At 31.8% G+C, this 18,428-nt stretch overlaps 1 protein-coding gene across 2 annotated transcripts in view; it reads right to left on the bottom strand.

The window, feature by feature from the left end:
• Positions 1–18,428, bottom strand: part of LOC143048249 (xaa-Pro aminopeptidase ApepP-like) — a 33,196-nt gene that overhangs the window by 7,896 nt on the left and 6,872 nt on the right. For both annotated transcript variants that reach the window (XM_076221821.1, XM_076221812.1), the window contains exons 2-14: positions 17,571–17,662; positions 16,290–16,385; positions 15,203–15,266; positions 11,338–11,442; positions 10,419–10,511; positions 10,049–10,195; positions 8,186–8,281; positions 7,416–7,497; positions 6,820–6,943; positions 5,906–6,028; positions 1,421–1,507; positions 1,036–1,086; positions 383–444 (exon numbers count right to left, since the gene is read on the bottom strand). In XM_076221821.1, coding sequence (XP_076077936.1) covers positions 383–444; positions 1,036–1,086; positions 1,421–1,507; positions 5,906–6,028; positions 6,820–6,943; positions 7,416–7,497; positions 8,186–8,281; positions 10,049–10,195; positions 10,419–10,511; positions 11,338–11,442; positions 15,203–15,266; positions 16,290–16,385; positions 17,571–17,662 — 1,222 coding nt within the window. The remainder of the gene's footprint in view (positions 1–382; positions 445–1,035; positions 1,087–1,420; positions 1,508–5,905; positions 6,029–6,819; positions 6,944–7,415; positions 7,498–8,185; positions 8,282–10,048; positions 10,196–10,418; positions 10,512–11,337; positions 11,443–15,202; positions 15,267–16,289; positions 16,386–17,570; positions 17,663–18,428) is intronic.

An 18,428-nucleotide genomic window follows, 5' to 3' on the forward strand; every position in this document is an offset into this window, starting at 1 on the left:
TATGTTCTATAGGGCATAGTAATAGGACAGTTGTTTTTCCACTCGTTTCGTAGGTTGATAATTTTTGTTTTTCACATTTTTGATGGACTCCTCCTTTCTGAATTTACCTTGAGTTCGGTATTCTTGTTATACGTACAATTTAATATGAGAAATAGTTTGAACATATAATATGGCAGAAATCTACAAACGTTGTTTGTTCATAATTTAGTAATTAAAAAGGAATATGTGTATTGTACAGAAGAGTAATGGTAGACGAAGGTTTTAATTCTTGTCAATATCTGTTTAAGATACTCATCCTAAAGCATACTAAAAGTATGAAAGATCACGTATTAAAACAGTTCCAAATAGAAAAATGGCGCGTGGTTTTGTTTCAGCTCAGTACCTTCTTGCGTGTATAGCCTCTATAGTTGCTTTATATACTGTCCATGGAATTCCTTCAGAAATCTGAATAAAGAATAATAAAAATGATAATCATCGGTTAAAATGAGGTAGCTTTGTAAAATATAACGTTTGATGCACTTGTGAATATTAAATCACACAAAAACACGTATACTTATTTAAATCGAAGAAATAAGATAAATTTTTACACATAATCATGTTTCATAATAAGCTTTCTTTAACACACTTTGTGAGATGCATTAAATGATTTTATGTCAAGGATGGATATACCATATCCTTTGTTTTTTTTATCATATTGCTTTCTGTTAACATATAAACAAAATTCTAACATTTCCGTCTATTATATCTTGTATCATGTATATGAGAATACTGAGCCCTTCGTCTTGCTTTTTTATTTTAGTATCATTTTTTCCTTTTCTTTTAATACATATCACCATTTTCTCTTTTTGTAATTTGACCAAATGTTTTGGTTATCGATGCATTTCAACTTTGTGTTTTATTTGGTCTTTCAACTTTTTAGATTCGAGTGCTACTGGTGAGCCTAATGCAGACTAAATGTGCGTTTGGTGCACACAGCGTTATAAGCCTAGTTTCGTTGCTGCTGATTCTTATACACTACGTTATTAGTATACAAACCTCTTTTTCCATTCTAGCAAACAAGGAAACCATTTTCACGGAATCTTCTAACTATGAAAATTACAGCAAATTAAAAAATATGTTGTAAAAGCATTGATTGAAAATTGTATTTAATGAGACTGGCATTCAAGTTGCCAGAAAGAACACAAAATACAAGCAAAAACATAATGTGAAAAACATATATTGTTGTTTCTTCTTTTATTTACTGTATTTAAACATTGGTGAACTTCTGTTACCTCTTATTTTATATAGCACCAGTGTGGCTATTTCAATTAAGATTAAAAAGCCGGCAAAAAACGGATATTATTTAATCTCTTTTGGATGTTAAAAGATCTCGGCTAGAATTAAATTATTTTGTATGATTAAACCATTAAAGCGTTCTTACAACAGCATGTCTCATTCCCATTCGTTCTACATCATTCTTTCTTGCTTTATGAGCAAGTGTTGGTGGAATTCCTTGGTATAACTTTTCCTGAAAAGAATACCAATTTACACATTTCTTTTTCAAAAACTTTTAATACAGTTATGACATCGATATTACTCAGGAGATGAAGCATACAATGTTCATAATTCACTGATGTTCAGAGGTAACAATTTATGACTCGGAATTTTTATTGAGTCAATATGCTGATGATTCTTCCCTAGTCCAGGATGGTGACCGAAAGTCCAAAAATCAATGTCTAAATTTGTTTGATAAATTTTCAGAATGTGCTGGACTTAGGTGTAATGTTGACAAAACTGAGGCCATATGGATTGGGTCAAAAAAGGTTAGTATGGAAAAACATTTGCCAGAAAAAAATCTTGTTTGGAACCTTTCTGGGTGGTTCAAACTATTAGGTATATGGTTTGAGCTTGCTAAAAGGGATAAGACTCTATGTAATTTTACAGCCAAGATAAACAGTATCAAGTCACTTCTTAATACTTGGGCTTATAGAGAACTAACATATATTGGGAGGGTTGTTGTGATTAAAACTTTAGCACTTCCCATTTTGGTTCAAATTCTGACTGTCCTTCCTAATGCCCGCGTCACACTGTCCCGATTTTTACGCCGATTGCAAGACGATAATAGAAATTTTCAAAATCGGGACTGATCGTATCCAGATCGGGCTATTCGTAGTGCCATCTTTCACCATCGTAGAACCATCGGCCACTTTTTCTAGCCTTCGGGGACAACTTCGGGAAGGGTTCTAAATTTTTTAACATGTTAAAAAATCCCCGAAGGTGCGTCCGATGTTGAGGGTTCGTATTGAGTTCGTATCAACATCCTCACCATCGTAATGTCACCGGGAATGCATCTTTGAACATCGTATTGCATTCGTGTTTCCATCGTTTCCATCGGGCAGTTTTGACATTACGATGTTTACACGAATGAATCACGAAGCTACCCGAAGGTCTTACGATGGCAACACGACTTCGTGAAGACCTCGTAATCCCGTCGTGATGCCATCGAATAAAAGTACGAAGGTGACAAGATGGAACTTCGACGGCAATAAATCCAGCTAAATGCAAATTAATTTTCGTGCTTAAATACATTTAAAGTGCCATGCGCGATATGCACTGGTCAGTCTAATACGACAGTAAAGAAAGACGTTCACAAAACATGGAGCTCATATCATATGATTCTATGAGAACAAGAAAGGCGACAGCGTTGTTTCTATCAATTCAAATGGAACAAGAAGAGCAGGTATTACAGGCTCATGATTTACTTTTACAAATAAAATATTATTTTTTGTCAATTTTTCATATCAAATAACATAATGAAAATCATAAACGCGCCTCGTATACCAACACTGCAGGTACACGTATATAGGGAAACCAACTTTTTCTTCATTATTCTGATTTTTTATGTATCGTCTGAGATGTTGTCACACGAATGTTTACTCCATAAACATTTTGTTTTCTATATGTCATATTTTGCCGCATTTGTTGTTTTCCCCACATCCTTCATGATATTTTCCTGGAAAGAGCTCTTTTTGAATAAAAGGGATCAACGAACTCATTACCTTATCTTTAAGATAGATCAGTAAACATGGGCATAATTATGGGTGATTATTCAGACTAGTGCACACATTTTACAGTTGAAACAAGGCAATGCCGAGCGTGGCATCCCCTCGTATGTAACATATTGGGGACAAATATGGACACTATATTTGTATATGACACATGCAGAAAATGGTAAATTGAATACGCATTTTGATACATAAACTATTTTTTTAGAAATCAACCAAATTATTCAGTTACTGGAAATACCCACGGTCTTCCGTCTTATGATTAAACCAAAAATTAAATGTACAATATAATATATATTCAATATTGATCAAACAATTTAAAACGCGTGATGCCTTCGGCATATAATTTAAATGCATCGTAAGCTGTACAGACATCGTATGGCCATCGCGCCATCATCGTAATCCATCGTGTAGCCTTCGTGATCCATCTTGTAGGCTTCGGCTGAGATATGAAGCTTAAATACCGTCTTCGGTTAACCTTCGTATGTCCATCTTTTGCTATTGTATATACTTTTGGCACCCTCGTATAGACTTCGTTATTCATCGTACTTGCTTCGGTCACTTTTTGGTATTTTAACGAGATCGGGACCAACTTCGTACGAACTTACAATTTTCGCATTCGGGTGTCCATCGTATATAAAAATCGGGACAGTGTGACGCGGGCATTACCCCCCAGATGGGGTTTTGAAGGAGATTCAAAATATATTTTTTTTATGGAAAGGAAAACCAGATAAAGTGAAAAGAACAGTGGTTATGTCCGAACACTGTGATGGCGGTCTTAAGATGCCTAATATTTACTATTTGTGTTATAGTGTAAAAATGTCTTGGCTGTATAAATTACTAGTCCCCCAAAATTACTCTCCTTGGAAAGTTTTGCTGCTTAGTTATATACAAAAATGGGGGGGGGGGCAAAATTTTACATTTAAGTAAGGAAGGACTGCTTTATTTAGCAAAAAGGTCAATCTCTTTTTGCATGATATCCTGGTAAATTTTTCAAAATTGAAAAATAAGTTGAAAGTTGAAAACAATACCGATATTCTGGCCCAGTCCATATGGCTAAATCCAAACTTCAAAATGGATGGCAACATGATTTTGAAGGGTAAATATATTGAAAATTGTATCTTTTTTATCAATGATCTGGTTTCAGATAATAATACATTATTCTCATATGAAGAATTTGAGAAAAAGTATAATATCAATACTAATTTTGTAGAGTTTTGTGGTATTTTAAGTGTTATTCCAAATAGATTGAAAAGTAGGATAGAAACTAAATAATATTGAAAATAAATTAGTAGCTAAAGTTAAAAAAGAACCAAAATCTGGTAAATTTTTCTATAATTTATTTCTGGAGGATAATAAAGTATTATCACTATCTTCCTGTAACAAATGGGAAATAGACTTAAATATACAGATTGAAGATTGGAATGCTATTTATTCCATGCCCTTCATTATAACCAGAAATTCGTTTTTACAAAATTTTCAATTTAAGATTGTTCATAGGATTTTACCATGTAATTCCTTTTTATATAAATGTAAATTAAAAGAATCTGAACTATTTACATTTTGTTCAGAAGTTAGAGAAAATATTTTTCAAATTTTTTGGGAACGTAATGTAACACAAAACTTCTGGTTTTCCATTATAGATTGGATTAGAAATTATGACATCTTCTTGCCTTTTAGTGCAAAAGAGGTCATTTTAGGTGTGTCTGAGGATTTTTTCAGCAGTAAAACAGTTAATAATATCTTGTTGTTACTTAAATACTATATATACAAATGTAGATGTAAGAGCATATTGCGCACAAAATATGGTGGGATAGAAAATTATTTAAAATATTGGATTAAAATAGAAAAATACTCTGTATGTTTCTTAACCCCTACACAAAAAATAAAAATGGATCAGAAGTGGCAATTGTTAGAAGCAGCATTTAATTAACAAAATCAATTGTAATATTTATATCTTATTATACCATTATGATTTAATCGATCTTACATGTATCAATTAACTTTTTATACTTTGTGTCTAATACTGTATTATGTATTGTCACATGTTTCATCTTGAAAAATAAAATAATTACACAAAAAAAATGTTAATAATTCACATTATTGACAAGTCTTGCATGTACGAGAAAGAAAGAAAAAACACTGAAATATTTTAAAACAAGTTATACAAATTTTCCATTAAATAAACTGATGATAATTTTTTGTGATATCGTTTTGCCTATATACACCAAACGCAAATGTATTCTGTTTTGTATTGACAGCATATCACTACAGATAGATATAAAATAGATATAAAGAACAGATGGCATTTGCATAAGCAAATTCATGTACCAAGTCAGAAATATGACAGTTGTATTCCATTCGTTTGATGTGTTTTAGATTTTGATTCTACCATTAAATTGGGTACTTTCCGTTTTGAATTTTCCTCGGAGTTCGGCGTTTTTTGTTATTTACTTTTTTCATAATTTCAAATACATTTTACGTTTTGATATTTGTGAGAAATGAAGATAATACCGGCAACGAATCCTGCGAAAAAACGGTATTTTTATTCATCGTTGTCAAACATAGAAAGGTGAAAGTAATCAAAACAAACGATATAAGATGTAATATGACAATCTGAATAAAAGAATAGTGCACATGTTCGTATCTTAAAAGTAACTATCAATATGCTTATTGATTGAATATAATAAATGGCATACGAATATTGATAAAAGATTTGGACATAATCATTGTGACAGATACATTACAGTAAAGTAATGTTCAAATACTATTATCAATGGAACTTCGAAAAACCTTCCACACTGCACTTTTGTATTTGCAATATTTTCCTTTCTTGGTTGTAGTATGAATATATATTTTACCTCAGGAATTGAAGAATATATTTTGTAATTGCAGGAGAACGACACCATGATTTTCTTTATGTCTCTCCGTTCAGTTATTTTTACAATGTCCTCAATGAAACTGGAATGATTGTATTCCTTGACCTTGAAAAAAGTTTCAAAGAAACACGATTTAAATGGATAAGAAAATTGAATCCTTAATGAGATCAAAGCCCTTATCAATTTGGTTTGTTTGTTGCTGATTTTTTTTACCAAAAAAAAATAGTGTACTGTAATCTAGTAATTTTATTCTTTTTAATGTCAACTGAATTTTAAAGTTTTGTATCTTCTAAAGTGTGCTAATCTATATTTTTTATTAATATACATATTAGTTAATACTATCTGTCATGCAACGTGTTAATGATGAGAAAAGCAAGTCATGGAATACAACATTTTGGTTAGTGTTTTTCGTAAAAGATAGAAGGGTATATTTTTACAATCAATAAGCTTTTAGGTAAATCTGAAAACAAATGAATATTGTTTTTTTTTTAAATCACATACGGAGAAAAGGGTTCGTTTCATAAATAACCATCCTTTTAGCACAATTTCTGCAACGTCATCATCACGGGTATTAAACGAAAACATGGATAATACTCAAATTGGTATAATCAAATGTAATAAACACGGGAACTGAACTGACTAATTACATAATGAGTACTCATAACATTCAATATCATCACGGGAACTAAACAGGTTCACATCCTTTGCTCGAATTAATATCAATTCATTACGGTTTTCAATAAAAAGGAAAACTCACTATCACTACTTGTATAACTGACGCCTTAAAACAAAATAAATAGCATAAAATTATATATGTGAATATGCATACGGTAAAAAAAAAACTACATAACAATCATTATCTATCTCACAGAAGAAAAAAACAAGATATTATTTACTCGCACACATGATCTGGAACATTGCCCGTTATTGTTCGTCTTCAGGTGTTCTTTCAGAGTAACTAAGCTTTCTGGATCTGAACTAGGACGGGACAGCTTTGATTTACTGTCCATAATATATAAACTGTGAAAAGATTTAACACAACATTTAGATACGGATCTTCAAGAATATAAATACAATGTATTGAAAAGGAGGTGCCATCTATAGGTTGAATAAATGAATTATAAGATGTCAAAAATTATTTTATTCATCGCACGAAACCAATTTTAACTAATTTAACTTCTATTGTTATGTAGCTATCAGACAATGTGCAAAGATTTTGAAAATATGCAATATAACAACATGCAGTTAACATAAAAAAAACTTTGCACTGGGAAATGTACAAATAATAAAGAAGGTTCTATTTTAGATATACGTTTGTGTACGTCTTTTTATAAACATTTATATATTCTTCTAAAGAAAAGATAAAGACAGATTTTCATTTCTCAATGGTTTTCAAACAATGCACGATATCAGAACTGTTTTACACTTTTTATTCTGCATTTTCTACTTGAAATGTTGCTCCGTTTAATTTTATAACTACTTTTTGCATTACCTAGTAGTTTGATGCTGCACAATAGAAAATGCATAAGTGTATGGTTCATACTCTATATCTTTTGCTCGGATATTGTAAAGCCCTGTAAATAAATAGAATTACAATTTTTACCAAAATTGTGTGTCTGCTTATGTAACGCAATAATTATATTAATATTACAACTGCTCGGTTCTTTGCGTATTTATGTATGCGGCAAAAAGATCTATTGTATATTTGAGTCGAATTGAATGTCAAAGTGCTAATGGTAAAGCAAATCAGCGAGTCCTTTTAAATTATATTGATAAACTACAGATAATTGAAACTACAGATAATTGAGACAAAATTATATCATTGTTTTATTCAGTAAGATATCTTCTTTATTTATTTTTTTAATTTTACCGTTATCAGTTCTCGTCCTGAATATTAAATACAAAAATCATCTATGATGACTTTTGTATCAATCGAAATATTAGATCATCAAAAATTAAATGTAATTAGAGTAAAGTTACTGACATGAATTATCATTGATATGGTCATATTTATAAATTAACTGTTTACAAAAGTTTTGAATTTTTGAATACCAAGGCTTTTCTACCTAAGAAATAGACTGACTACCTTAGCTGTATTTGGCAATTTTCTTAGGAATTTTTGTCCTCAATACTCTTCAACTTCGTACTTTAGTTTTTAACTTTATGGGGATTCGAGCGTCAATGATGAGTTATTTATAGGCGAAACGCGTATCTGGCGTAAATACAAAATGTAATCTTGGTATCTATGACGAGTCTACTTACATGCTATTTCATCCAACCCGGTTGTCACTAGAACGTCGACACCTAATTGAGTCATGTCTTTTCTAACGTCTCTAAGTTTGTCTTCCCATTTTCGTCCTTATATCATATAATTGTAAAGTATCAACACTAAGAATTAGGTATCCAAACTATGTAATTCATTTCTTGACAATATGACTACAAGGTTTCGTCTTATTCTAACGACACATTTGAGATAAAACGTCAGATATACATAGTTAAGATGTATAAAGACTATCCCTAAATCTAAGAATTTGAGCTTATTACAGTTGATATTAGTTCTGCGTTTAATAAAAGTTATCATGATAAAAAATTAAAACTTATGAAAATAAAAAAATATCGATGACTTTCTATAACTTTACCAATGTATGAGTTTATGGTTAATTCGCCAAAAAATTTATAGTTTTTAGCAATTTTTGAAATTATGTGACTAAGAACTTGATGTGGTGCAACATTGTAAATCATTGCTAAATCCGCTTGTCCCTGTCATTATTAGGAATCTCGAGTCGGTGGATGTCTTATGTCATGATACCTTACCGTGATTCGTTATTTTGAAAATAATGCGTTGAAAGAAAGAAGATATTTGATATATTTCTTCACATTTTTTAAGACTTGAGAAATAGATGAGAATATTTTATAGAACACCTATTCATGGAGACCGGGTTTTTTTTCCTGCAACGGAGTCTGGTAATTTAATGCCGTTTGCTGTCTCACTGTCGTATTACCCTTATCCACTTTAGTCAGAACATAATCGCATGTATTTTGGAGTACTCTTTTGCTCTTATCAAGCAAATATACGTTGATATAAAACTATTAGTACGCATCAAAGCATTTCTGTATGAAAATAAAGTTTTTAGCGACCGATTTCATAGAAGTTAACTCAATCTGCTATTCGTTTAAGGTGCAATTTTGTCATTTAGCTCATAACGTTTCTACATATTTATACATCCCTGATGCTTTCCTATTGAAGATAAAATCCAGAAAGGCGCCTCGAACACACGAAATTCATTTAAGGAATGACTGTAATATTTTGTCTGTCTATTCGAAATAACATAAAACATTTGGTGCACACTGAATAACGCGCGTAGCGGGTTATTTAACAGTGTGCACCACATTTTTTTATTTTATTTCGAATAGACAGAAAAAATATTACAGTCATTTCTTATAATTTAATTCTAAATTCCATTTTTAACCGTAGAACACCATGAAAAAACGTTGATGACGTCACGGTCACATGACTAAATGATGTCTATGGGCTAATAACAAAATAACGTCAGCCAATCAGAAGACGCGTTACATCCAAAATTTAATTATTTAGAGTTAAAATATTGAAGAAACATTTTGCTACCTTTTAAAACACAATGTTTTACAGATGTCATAATCGTTTGGCTAATTTTCAAAAAGCAAATGTTTGATATATTTGCATATATTTTGGAATGCTTAAAAAGCTGGAATTTAACTCAATTAATTAAAAAAATATTTCTTGCTTTAAAATCCTGGACTTTTTACTCTTTTCAAATTATGTGCATTCTTAAATAAGGCCACTAATATTAAAAAAGAGAATAATGATGTAATGAAAGGAGCCATTTTCAAAGCGCCTTTATATAGTAAGCAGATACAATTTATTGTTAAATTTAACCAGTAGTTCAAAAACCTTTTTTTTTGTATAGAAACATATAACAAGGAACGGATTATCAAAATAAATCATTTCACTAGGCTTTAACATCTAGTCTTTATTAAGTTGTATATCATTTGATCTTACTTGCATTTGACCATTTATAACAACTGGGGGTTCAATAAAGTTTATGCCTTTAAATCTATTTCTGTAAAAGATAAATCGACTCTTACCTGCATATTTAATGTCTAGAACATTGATATCAGTACTTGGTTGTGGAGGTCTGTCTGATGTCCATATTTTATCTACTAAATCTGGTTCAATGGCTTTAAGTGTGAGATTGTTTTTGCTTAGCACAAAATCAAAGTTCTTCCACCATACTATGTAATATAAACCAAATAATAAAAGACCAACAAAAATGTTCTGTTAACATGGCTAATTTTGTAATTTGATGGAAATTGTGCCATTGATTGAAACCACTGTTTTTTCTGGTTTTAAAAACATTTTAAGATTATCTCGCATCTCTTTAATTCATATGTGATAAAGAAAGGACAACTGCAATCTAAAAATCAAAAAGTTAAGTCTAATAATGTTATACCTTACCTGAATACATATAACTAGGATTGGAACCAACTGTTGCATTATCACCAGCATGCTCTTTTATCCAATCAGTAACCGATGTAGTGTTTGGACCACCTGTCATTTGTAAAAAAAAAACTAGTTTGAATTAAACATATATAATAACAGAGACAATCAGCATACAGCATTTGTGTTTTGTCAAACTGGTACCCAATGTTAATACCAGTAGGATTGATGATGACAAGATACAATGGATCCATTCAGAGTTAGGCATGGTATTGTATATTGCTTATCTGTGTGTGAAGAATCAATGTAGATTATATGCTGACATGAATTATCATTGATATGGTCATATTTATATATTAACTGTTAACAAAGCTTTTGAATTTGTGACATACTAAGGCTTTACTACCTCAGGAAAACATAACCATAGCTGTATTTGGCAAAACTTTTAAGAATATTGGTCCTCAATGCTCCTCAACTTCGTACTTTATTTGGCCTTTATATCTTTTGTGGATTCGAGCGTCACTGTAGACGAAGCGCGCGTTTGTCGTACATACAAAATTTTAATCGTTTACTATGCATTTCGGGAAGGGAGAACTAATGGTACTTTTCTTCTTTGTTTTTAATTTCTCAGACCATTTTAATGACCATGTCTGCATATCATTTGGAAGGAACAGTTGACACGGTATATTTCAAACTCCACCAAAAGTAAGTAAATCTCGTATATTTTAAATGTTTATTGGCACTCGCTTTCTTTATTTTTTATTCTTGTATTCTTGTGGGGAGAGGGTTGTGGATTGTGCTTTTGTTTTTGTTGTTTAAGGCTTTGTATTGTTGTCTATTAAGGGGATTGTAAACTTAAAATGTGTCTAGACTGATTAAAAAACAACATTGACATACTTATAGGAAAATACTTGTAAAATAAAATAATTTATTCTACCTTTCCTGTAGATCTCCCAACCACAGTCCACTTCCTCAGTTGCTTGTATAAAAGTCCTTCCATCAGTCCAAAGAGCTGCCGTAGACCTTGTTACAACTCCGAGACCTTATTGATAGACAGTCAGATATTTTTTATACTTACAAACAAATCATTATTATTTTTAAAAAGAGATACTCCTCATAAAAACAAGGCCGTAACGAGGCATCTTATTTTAGTGAGGCAAAATAATTGAGCCGAGCGAAGCGAGGCGAAATTTTTTTTTGGAGGGTATGAAATGAATGGTGCAAAATCCTGCATTCTAGGCATTTTTAGAGAGTTTGATAATGTTTTGAATTTGGACACTTTTTATATAAATTTTTCATATTTTAAGACTTTTACTAACACCAAATTTTTAACAACTTTATTTAAATTTATATGTAAGATACTCATCCAAATATCACTGATTTGAGTCTGCTGCCAGAACATAGAACAAACATCGATTCAGAAGAGTTTGCCAAATTTTTCTATGTCCGGTTCGGTCAAATCGTTTCAGAATCATAATTTGGTCTGCTGATATCCTTATCGCGATGAACATGGAGCATGGCAAGACCGCACAATCTCTCGCCACACATGCATGCTCTTTTCCAAGTTTTCAGTCGTTTCAGGGCAGTCTGTGTTTCTAAAGGTAGCACATTATCATCAACACAATGATCAATGTCTTCTTCCAATTCCTTCTCCATCAGCAATTCGGTAGCAGCTTTTATTTGCAAAAGGGAATTAAGCTTTTCTGTAAGCACCATCATACAGTCGCAGTTACAAAATATTAAACTCGCTTTTATGCTGACAAAGAGTAGACAAACTAGGGATAGAATGAGATATTATACATGTATATGATTCTATCTATAGAGTAAGTATATATGATATGGGTACAGGGGAATTGGAATGGAGTTTTTGACGTTTACATGTAGTTCCGTAATTTCAAATTCTTTCTGGAAATAGTTGGTGGTATTTTAGTTCCAGAATCTATAAATTTAGTGGTTAGGGGTTGGGGGTGTCCGATTCCGAAACCCCGAATATAAAGAAACGAAATTCCGTAGTCCCGAATAAGTAAAGACAAAATCCTGTGTTAAAGGTTCTACCATTCCTCAATAATATCAAATTGGAATATGGGATATTCTTTCAATTTTTAAGGTTAAAGAAACATGGATAAAAACTAATCCATGCATTCATGTTTCATATTATTTATATTTTATTTATCTGTAAAGAGAAAGATTAAAGTTCGTGAAATGAATACGCAGATAGGACTGCCTCCTTGCGATGCCCAGTACTTGATTTGTCAAAAGTTGGTGAAACGGAGAAATGAATACGCAGACAGGACTGCCTCCTTCCGAAGACCAGTACTTGATTTGTCAGTCTACTTATCGTTTTTGGATTGTTCTAATGAAGTTATATGCAATACTCAGACTCTGTTCACACAAAAAAAAACTAGTTTACTAGAATTATTCCTTCTTTACCTTCAGTGTCGCTTTTCCTTTTTCTGCAAGAGCCTGTTTTTAACTAAAGATCCATGATAATTATCGTTACTAGGTTAATGTTATCGAGAAACATCACCCGTTGAGATGCTGAGTTATATCCAGGAAGAATTAATAGTTTAAAAGGAATGATGACAAGTTATAGCAATTAAGGTTGAGACAGAACAACAAATGACTATTATATTTATATATATGTAAAAAAAAAATCAGTGTCGAAATTTTAGTGAGGCAATTGCCTCACTTGCCTCAAGGGTAGTTACGGCCTTGAAAAATCATAAGATTGATACCTAAATATATGCAAGTGATGTTGCAAATGTACTGAACACTTTACTTAAGAAAAGAATGTAATATTTTTCTGTCTATGAAGAAATAACATAAAAAAATATATGGTGCACACTGAATAACCCGCGTAAAATTATGCCTATGAGCTGTAAATAAAAACGACGTCAACCCATCAGAAGACGAGTTACATCCAAAATTGAATTATATTGAAGAAAATGTGGTATGATTGCCAATGAGACAACTGTGTGTTAATTCTTTAAAGTCATATGAAACCTCAAATAAAAAAAAATAATGCATATGTTTTTTTATAACTCAATGGATAGTTTGCATAATAAAACTTATGAACATATACTTTTTTCTGAAGAAAATTCTTTAATTTATTCATATTTAGAAGAAGTTTACTTTATTTTAATTGCTTCCTTCCAGTAAGCAATTCCCCCGACATATTTTCCGTATGCAAAGTGACCTCAGTGTGACCCATCTCATAAAAATCCGGTGATCGCAATACGCATGGATGTCCTTAAAATAAACTATTATCTGAATTTACATGTTAAACACGTGCTCAATTTCCGTGCTTTTTTGTTGATTTTTTGTCGATTGTTGACAGACAGGTGACAATCGTTAAACTTCGGCTTCACGAACTTTAATTACCTGCCATATTTTCACAACAACACTGACCGATTGAAAAAAAATTGACGATTATACGAAATATACACGAAAAAAAATATAAATTCGTGCACAGAAGACTAAGTTTATGATGTTTGTATGCATTGGTTCAAGAATTGGAAGAACATTATTTTTCACCGGTCACTCGTTTCTTATGACTTGAACCAATTAAGTCTTGCATAAATTATTTGTGAATGCGTCTAAGATCAGTTTTAAATTGTATGATTCTAAACAGAAAATTGCATACCGTTAGTATAATAGAAACACATGTTTATATGAAAACATTTTTTTTAGCATTTTTATAAAAACAAAATATCAAAAATACTGAACTCCGAGGAAAATTCAAAATGGTAATGTCTTGTATTTGGCAAAACTGTAAGGAATTTTGGTCCTCAATGCTCTTCAACTTTGTACTTTATTTTGCCTTTTTCACTTTTTTGATTCGAGCGTCACTGGTGAGTCTTTTGTAGACGAAACGCGCGTCTGGCGTAAATTCAAAATTTAATCCTGATATGTATGATGAGTTTATCCCTAATCAAAAGGCAAAATCAACAGATAAAACCCATCAAACGAATTGACAACAAAAAGTGAAATCACAAAAATACTGAACTCCGAGGAAAATTTAAAATGGAAAGTCCCTAATCAAATGGCAAAATCAAATGACAAAACACATCAAACGAATGGACAACAACTATCATATTCCTGACTTGGTACATGCTTTTTCAAATGTAGAAAATGGTAGATTGAACCTAGTTTATAGCGCTTAACATCTCACTTGTATGATTGTCGCATCAAATTCTATAATATTTACAACGATGCGTGAACAAAACAGACATAATAGGTAAAATTGTCAAAATAGGGGTACCGCAGTCATCACTGTGTCACAATCTCAATTAGAACAAAAACAAACAAATATTTAACAAAGAAGCCCAAAAAGTATCTATCAAATTTAACTGTCATATTCTTGACTTGGAACAGGGATTTTCTAATGTAGAAAGTGGTGGACTGAACCGGGTTTTACAGCTAGCTAAACCTCTCACTTGTATGAAAGTCGCATCAAATTCCATTATATTGACAACGATGCGTAAACAAAACAAACAGACATAATTGAGTCCTCCATATTTGCCATTTATTCGTAGCAGTATAATAAACCTCAAAAGTTTCCTTTGTTCATGGTGGCGAAATGGTCATCGAGTAGAAATGATGGGTATGCATGACACAAGTTTTCTCTTGCTTAGAAGCACTTATATTATATTTTTATTAATTGTGGAGTTCAGCTGTTGAAGCACTTAGTGATTTGGTGACTTCTAACATTATTGACAACAAATCGATAAAAAATAAGGATCAGGTCAAATTCAAAATGAACGTTTGATTTCCTGCACTAACTCATCTTACATCATTCTTACCGATAACGCCAGAAAATCCGGATACTGCCTGTAATCGTCTATCATGCAAAGATGCCGTGAATTGCTGTGAAAAAATCACATGAAAGTTTTATCGTTTCTTTAGATACATAAAAAGTGGCAAATATCAACTTTTAATATTTTTGCGAAAGACAATCTTATCTAGGTTGTGACAAAGAAATACATAACAATGAGTTGTAAATATAAAAAAGATTTTTTTTTAACTACGAAGCTTTCGCATCCTGTCTAGTACAATTCTTCCGTGTAATTTAACGATTTAAAATACTTTAAAATTTAAACGTGAAAACATGCAGCGTAAAATTTAAACACTCAGATTATGTATTTGACATCTTAAAAGTTGTCGATCGTCTACTTATGTTCAAATCAATATTACAATGCTAGGAGCCGTCTTAAACTTGCAGTGAGGTGATTGTATTAGACTCTCGAAAAGTCAAGTTAGACAGCACACCAACAATAAACCAGATACACAGGTAAAAACAACTATTGAACTGACAAAGGCGGTTTAATTCAACAAAGTTCCAATACTGATCAGTTACAATCTGAACTGTCTGTAAAAGACAGTTCCTTTTAAAGTTCTACAAACGTGGCCAAAAATTTAGGAATAAAGTTGTTTACATTTTAAAGGCTAAAAGCTGTATGTAAATGTGTCGTAACAGTGGTCATTCCGGAAGTTCAATCAAAACGATACTTGTTAATTAACTGACCACTTCGCGATGACCACCCGTATTTCTTACCCCAAGCCAAAACATGTACTAGGTCACGTTGTAGAACATCAATAATATTTTATACTGATTAACCTTAACGTTATTACTATCAAATTATTGTTCATATGTACATAAAATCAATTGAATCTTTATTAAAGTTTTTATAAAACACTGCAGCACAGCATAGTGTTAAAATAGCCTTTTGTTCCGTGTTCAGGTTTCATTGTAATTTTGGGATGAAGAACAGCAAAAAAAGCGCTGTTCCTTTGCTTTTTGTATTTTTGTTTTTGTGCATTTACTGATTTTGTGTGATGGATGGAAACCCCATATCCTTTGTTTTTCTATTAGTTGAAGCATATACATACCATATGGACATCCTCTATGGTAATTATGTAGGCATTAATGTTATGAAAATCAAACAATGCACGAACTTGTTGTAGTCGATCCTGTGTTGCTGTATTCTGCAAACAATGTTTCATCATTATATATTTTATTAATTTCAAATAAAAGTTTGACAACTCACAAAGGGAATATATAGTATTGACATGTTGGTCCGTACTGCTCTTCAACTTCGTACTTTATTTGGCCCTTTTAACTTTTTGGATTCAAGCGTCACTGATAAGTCTTTTGTAGACGAAACGCGCGTCTGGCGTATATACAAAATTTAGTCCTGGTACCTATGATGAGTTTATTTTCTACTGTTATATTGAAGGATTGTAATTGTGCCTGTCCCAAGTTAGAAACCATTGGCCTTTGTTAGTCTTGTATGTTGGTTTTTTTTTTTTTTTTAATTTTGTTCCTTCTATATGTTTTGGAGTTTAAAGTGTGACGTGCATTTTCTCTGAACTAGTATATTTTTTTGTTTATGGTGCCGCTGAAGCCTGCCTCCAGGTGGGTGATTTTCTCGCTATGTTGTAATTGAAGACCCATTGTTAGTCTTGATCTGTTTTCTGCTTTTTGATCGGGTTGTTGTCTCTTTTACACAGTCCCGTATCCATTTCACAATTTCACAGAAAAATAATTGTATATCAGATCATAAATACTGCAAGCATTTGACATGCTAAAATTCAAATGAAATTTAAGGAGTATTATATGCATGATAAATTTCGAAAAATTATGAAAAATTTCGAAAAATATGATAAATTTCGAAAAATTATTAAAAAAAAATTTGCATCATGACTCCAAATCCAAACAGCTTATTCTTCTTTTGAAATATTAAGATTTTATAGGACATTGTTTATTAGATTTTGCTGTATTTTGTTATGAAATCAAATCAACGTTGAAATGAATATATCAAGTCGTGAAAATAATTTCTTTATCTATTACTTCCTGATTAAGGTTTATGAAGAAAGCGCTTCAACAGTATTTTTTATCAGTACTATCAGTCGACGAAGGTATTATAAGCTCAGTAGTAAGTGCTCCGACACAGACAAGATATGTAGCAAACCGTTATGAAATTGACCATTTATAATTTTTTAAATCATAAAGAAACAAAGGTTTCAACTTCCTCGGACAAACTTGATCTAAGCTATTTTTCAGGTTCTTTTTTTATCATATAGCTCTTTAACTATTCCGGTTCTTATACTTCAATGGATTTCAATAATTCCAACGAAACACGTTTCCTGTATGAATAATATGTATCTTACATTTGGGCAACTTAATCTGTCGAGGATAAAACTTTGTTCTGGAATAGCAACAACACAATCTACTCCAAGGTCATGTCCCTTCGTTTCTTTTACTACAAAAGAACAAAGTTAATGTTTGAAATTCACTACGGAGCCATTGCTGAACACATGTCAGCATTATGTATGCAGACACCGAACGAACCTTATCGCTAAATCCGACAAACCCCGCATTCGTTTAACACGTGCAGTATTCATCTTTCAATAGACGAAAATAATTTGAACTTGGCAATACATGAATATATTTAAATATATAATAGAAGAAAATAAAAGCCTTCAAACTTTATCAACTAACGGTGCAAAGGAGACTATAATTTAATTTGGAAAAAGTTTAATAATTCACTAAATTAGTCAATTGCAAATCTAAAATTGAATCATGTCAGTAAAAAAAACCACTCTGGTTGGAATATCATCATCAGCACTGTCATTTTCTTACGCAATACATTGTCAATGTTGTTTCCCGTATTGTGACGTTGTGTGCTAGTGACCTGAGAGGAAATAGATGATTTGATAGGACTGTTTACGAAGATAGCTAAAACGGGTTTTATAACTTTTTTGATCTGAACGTCACTGATGAGTCTTATGTAGACGAAACGCGCGTCTGGCGTATTAAATTATAATCCTGGTACCATTGATAACTATATGAACTGTCGGAGTGTTTGCCGTGTGTTTTATATTTTATGTAACGTCTGTATAATACATACAGTGTGGATAAATCGTGTTTAATTTTCTACAAAGATGGATTTTAGTTATTAATTGTCGATGCTCGGAATTCTAGGTTTACAACATTAGGCATGAATGTTGCTTATGTGAAACATTTGA

The sequence above is a fragment of the Mytilus galloprovincialis genome, chromosome 1, assembly GCF_965363235.1.
Source record: "Mytilus galloprovincialis chromosome 1, xbMytGall1.hap1.1, whole genome shotgun sequence".
Classification (NCBI taxonomy): domain Eukaryota; kingdom Metazoa; phylum Mollusca; class Bivalvia; order Mytilida; family Mytilidae; genus Mytilus; species Mytilus galloprovincialis.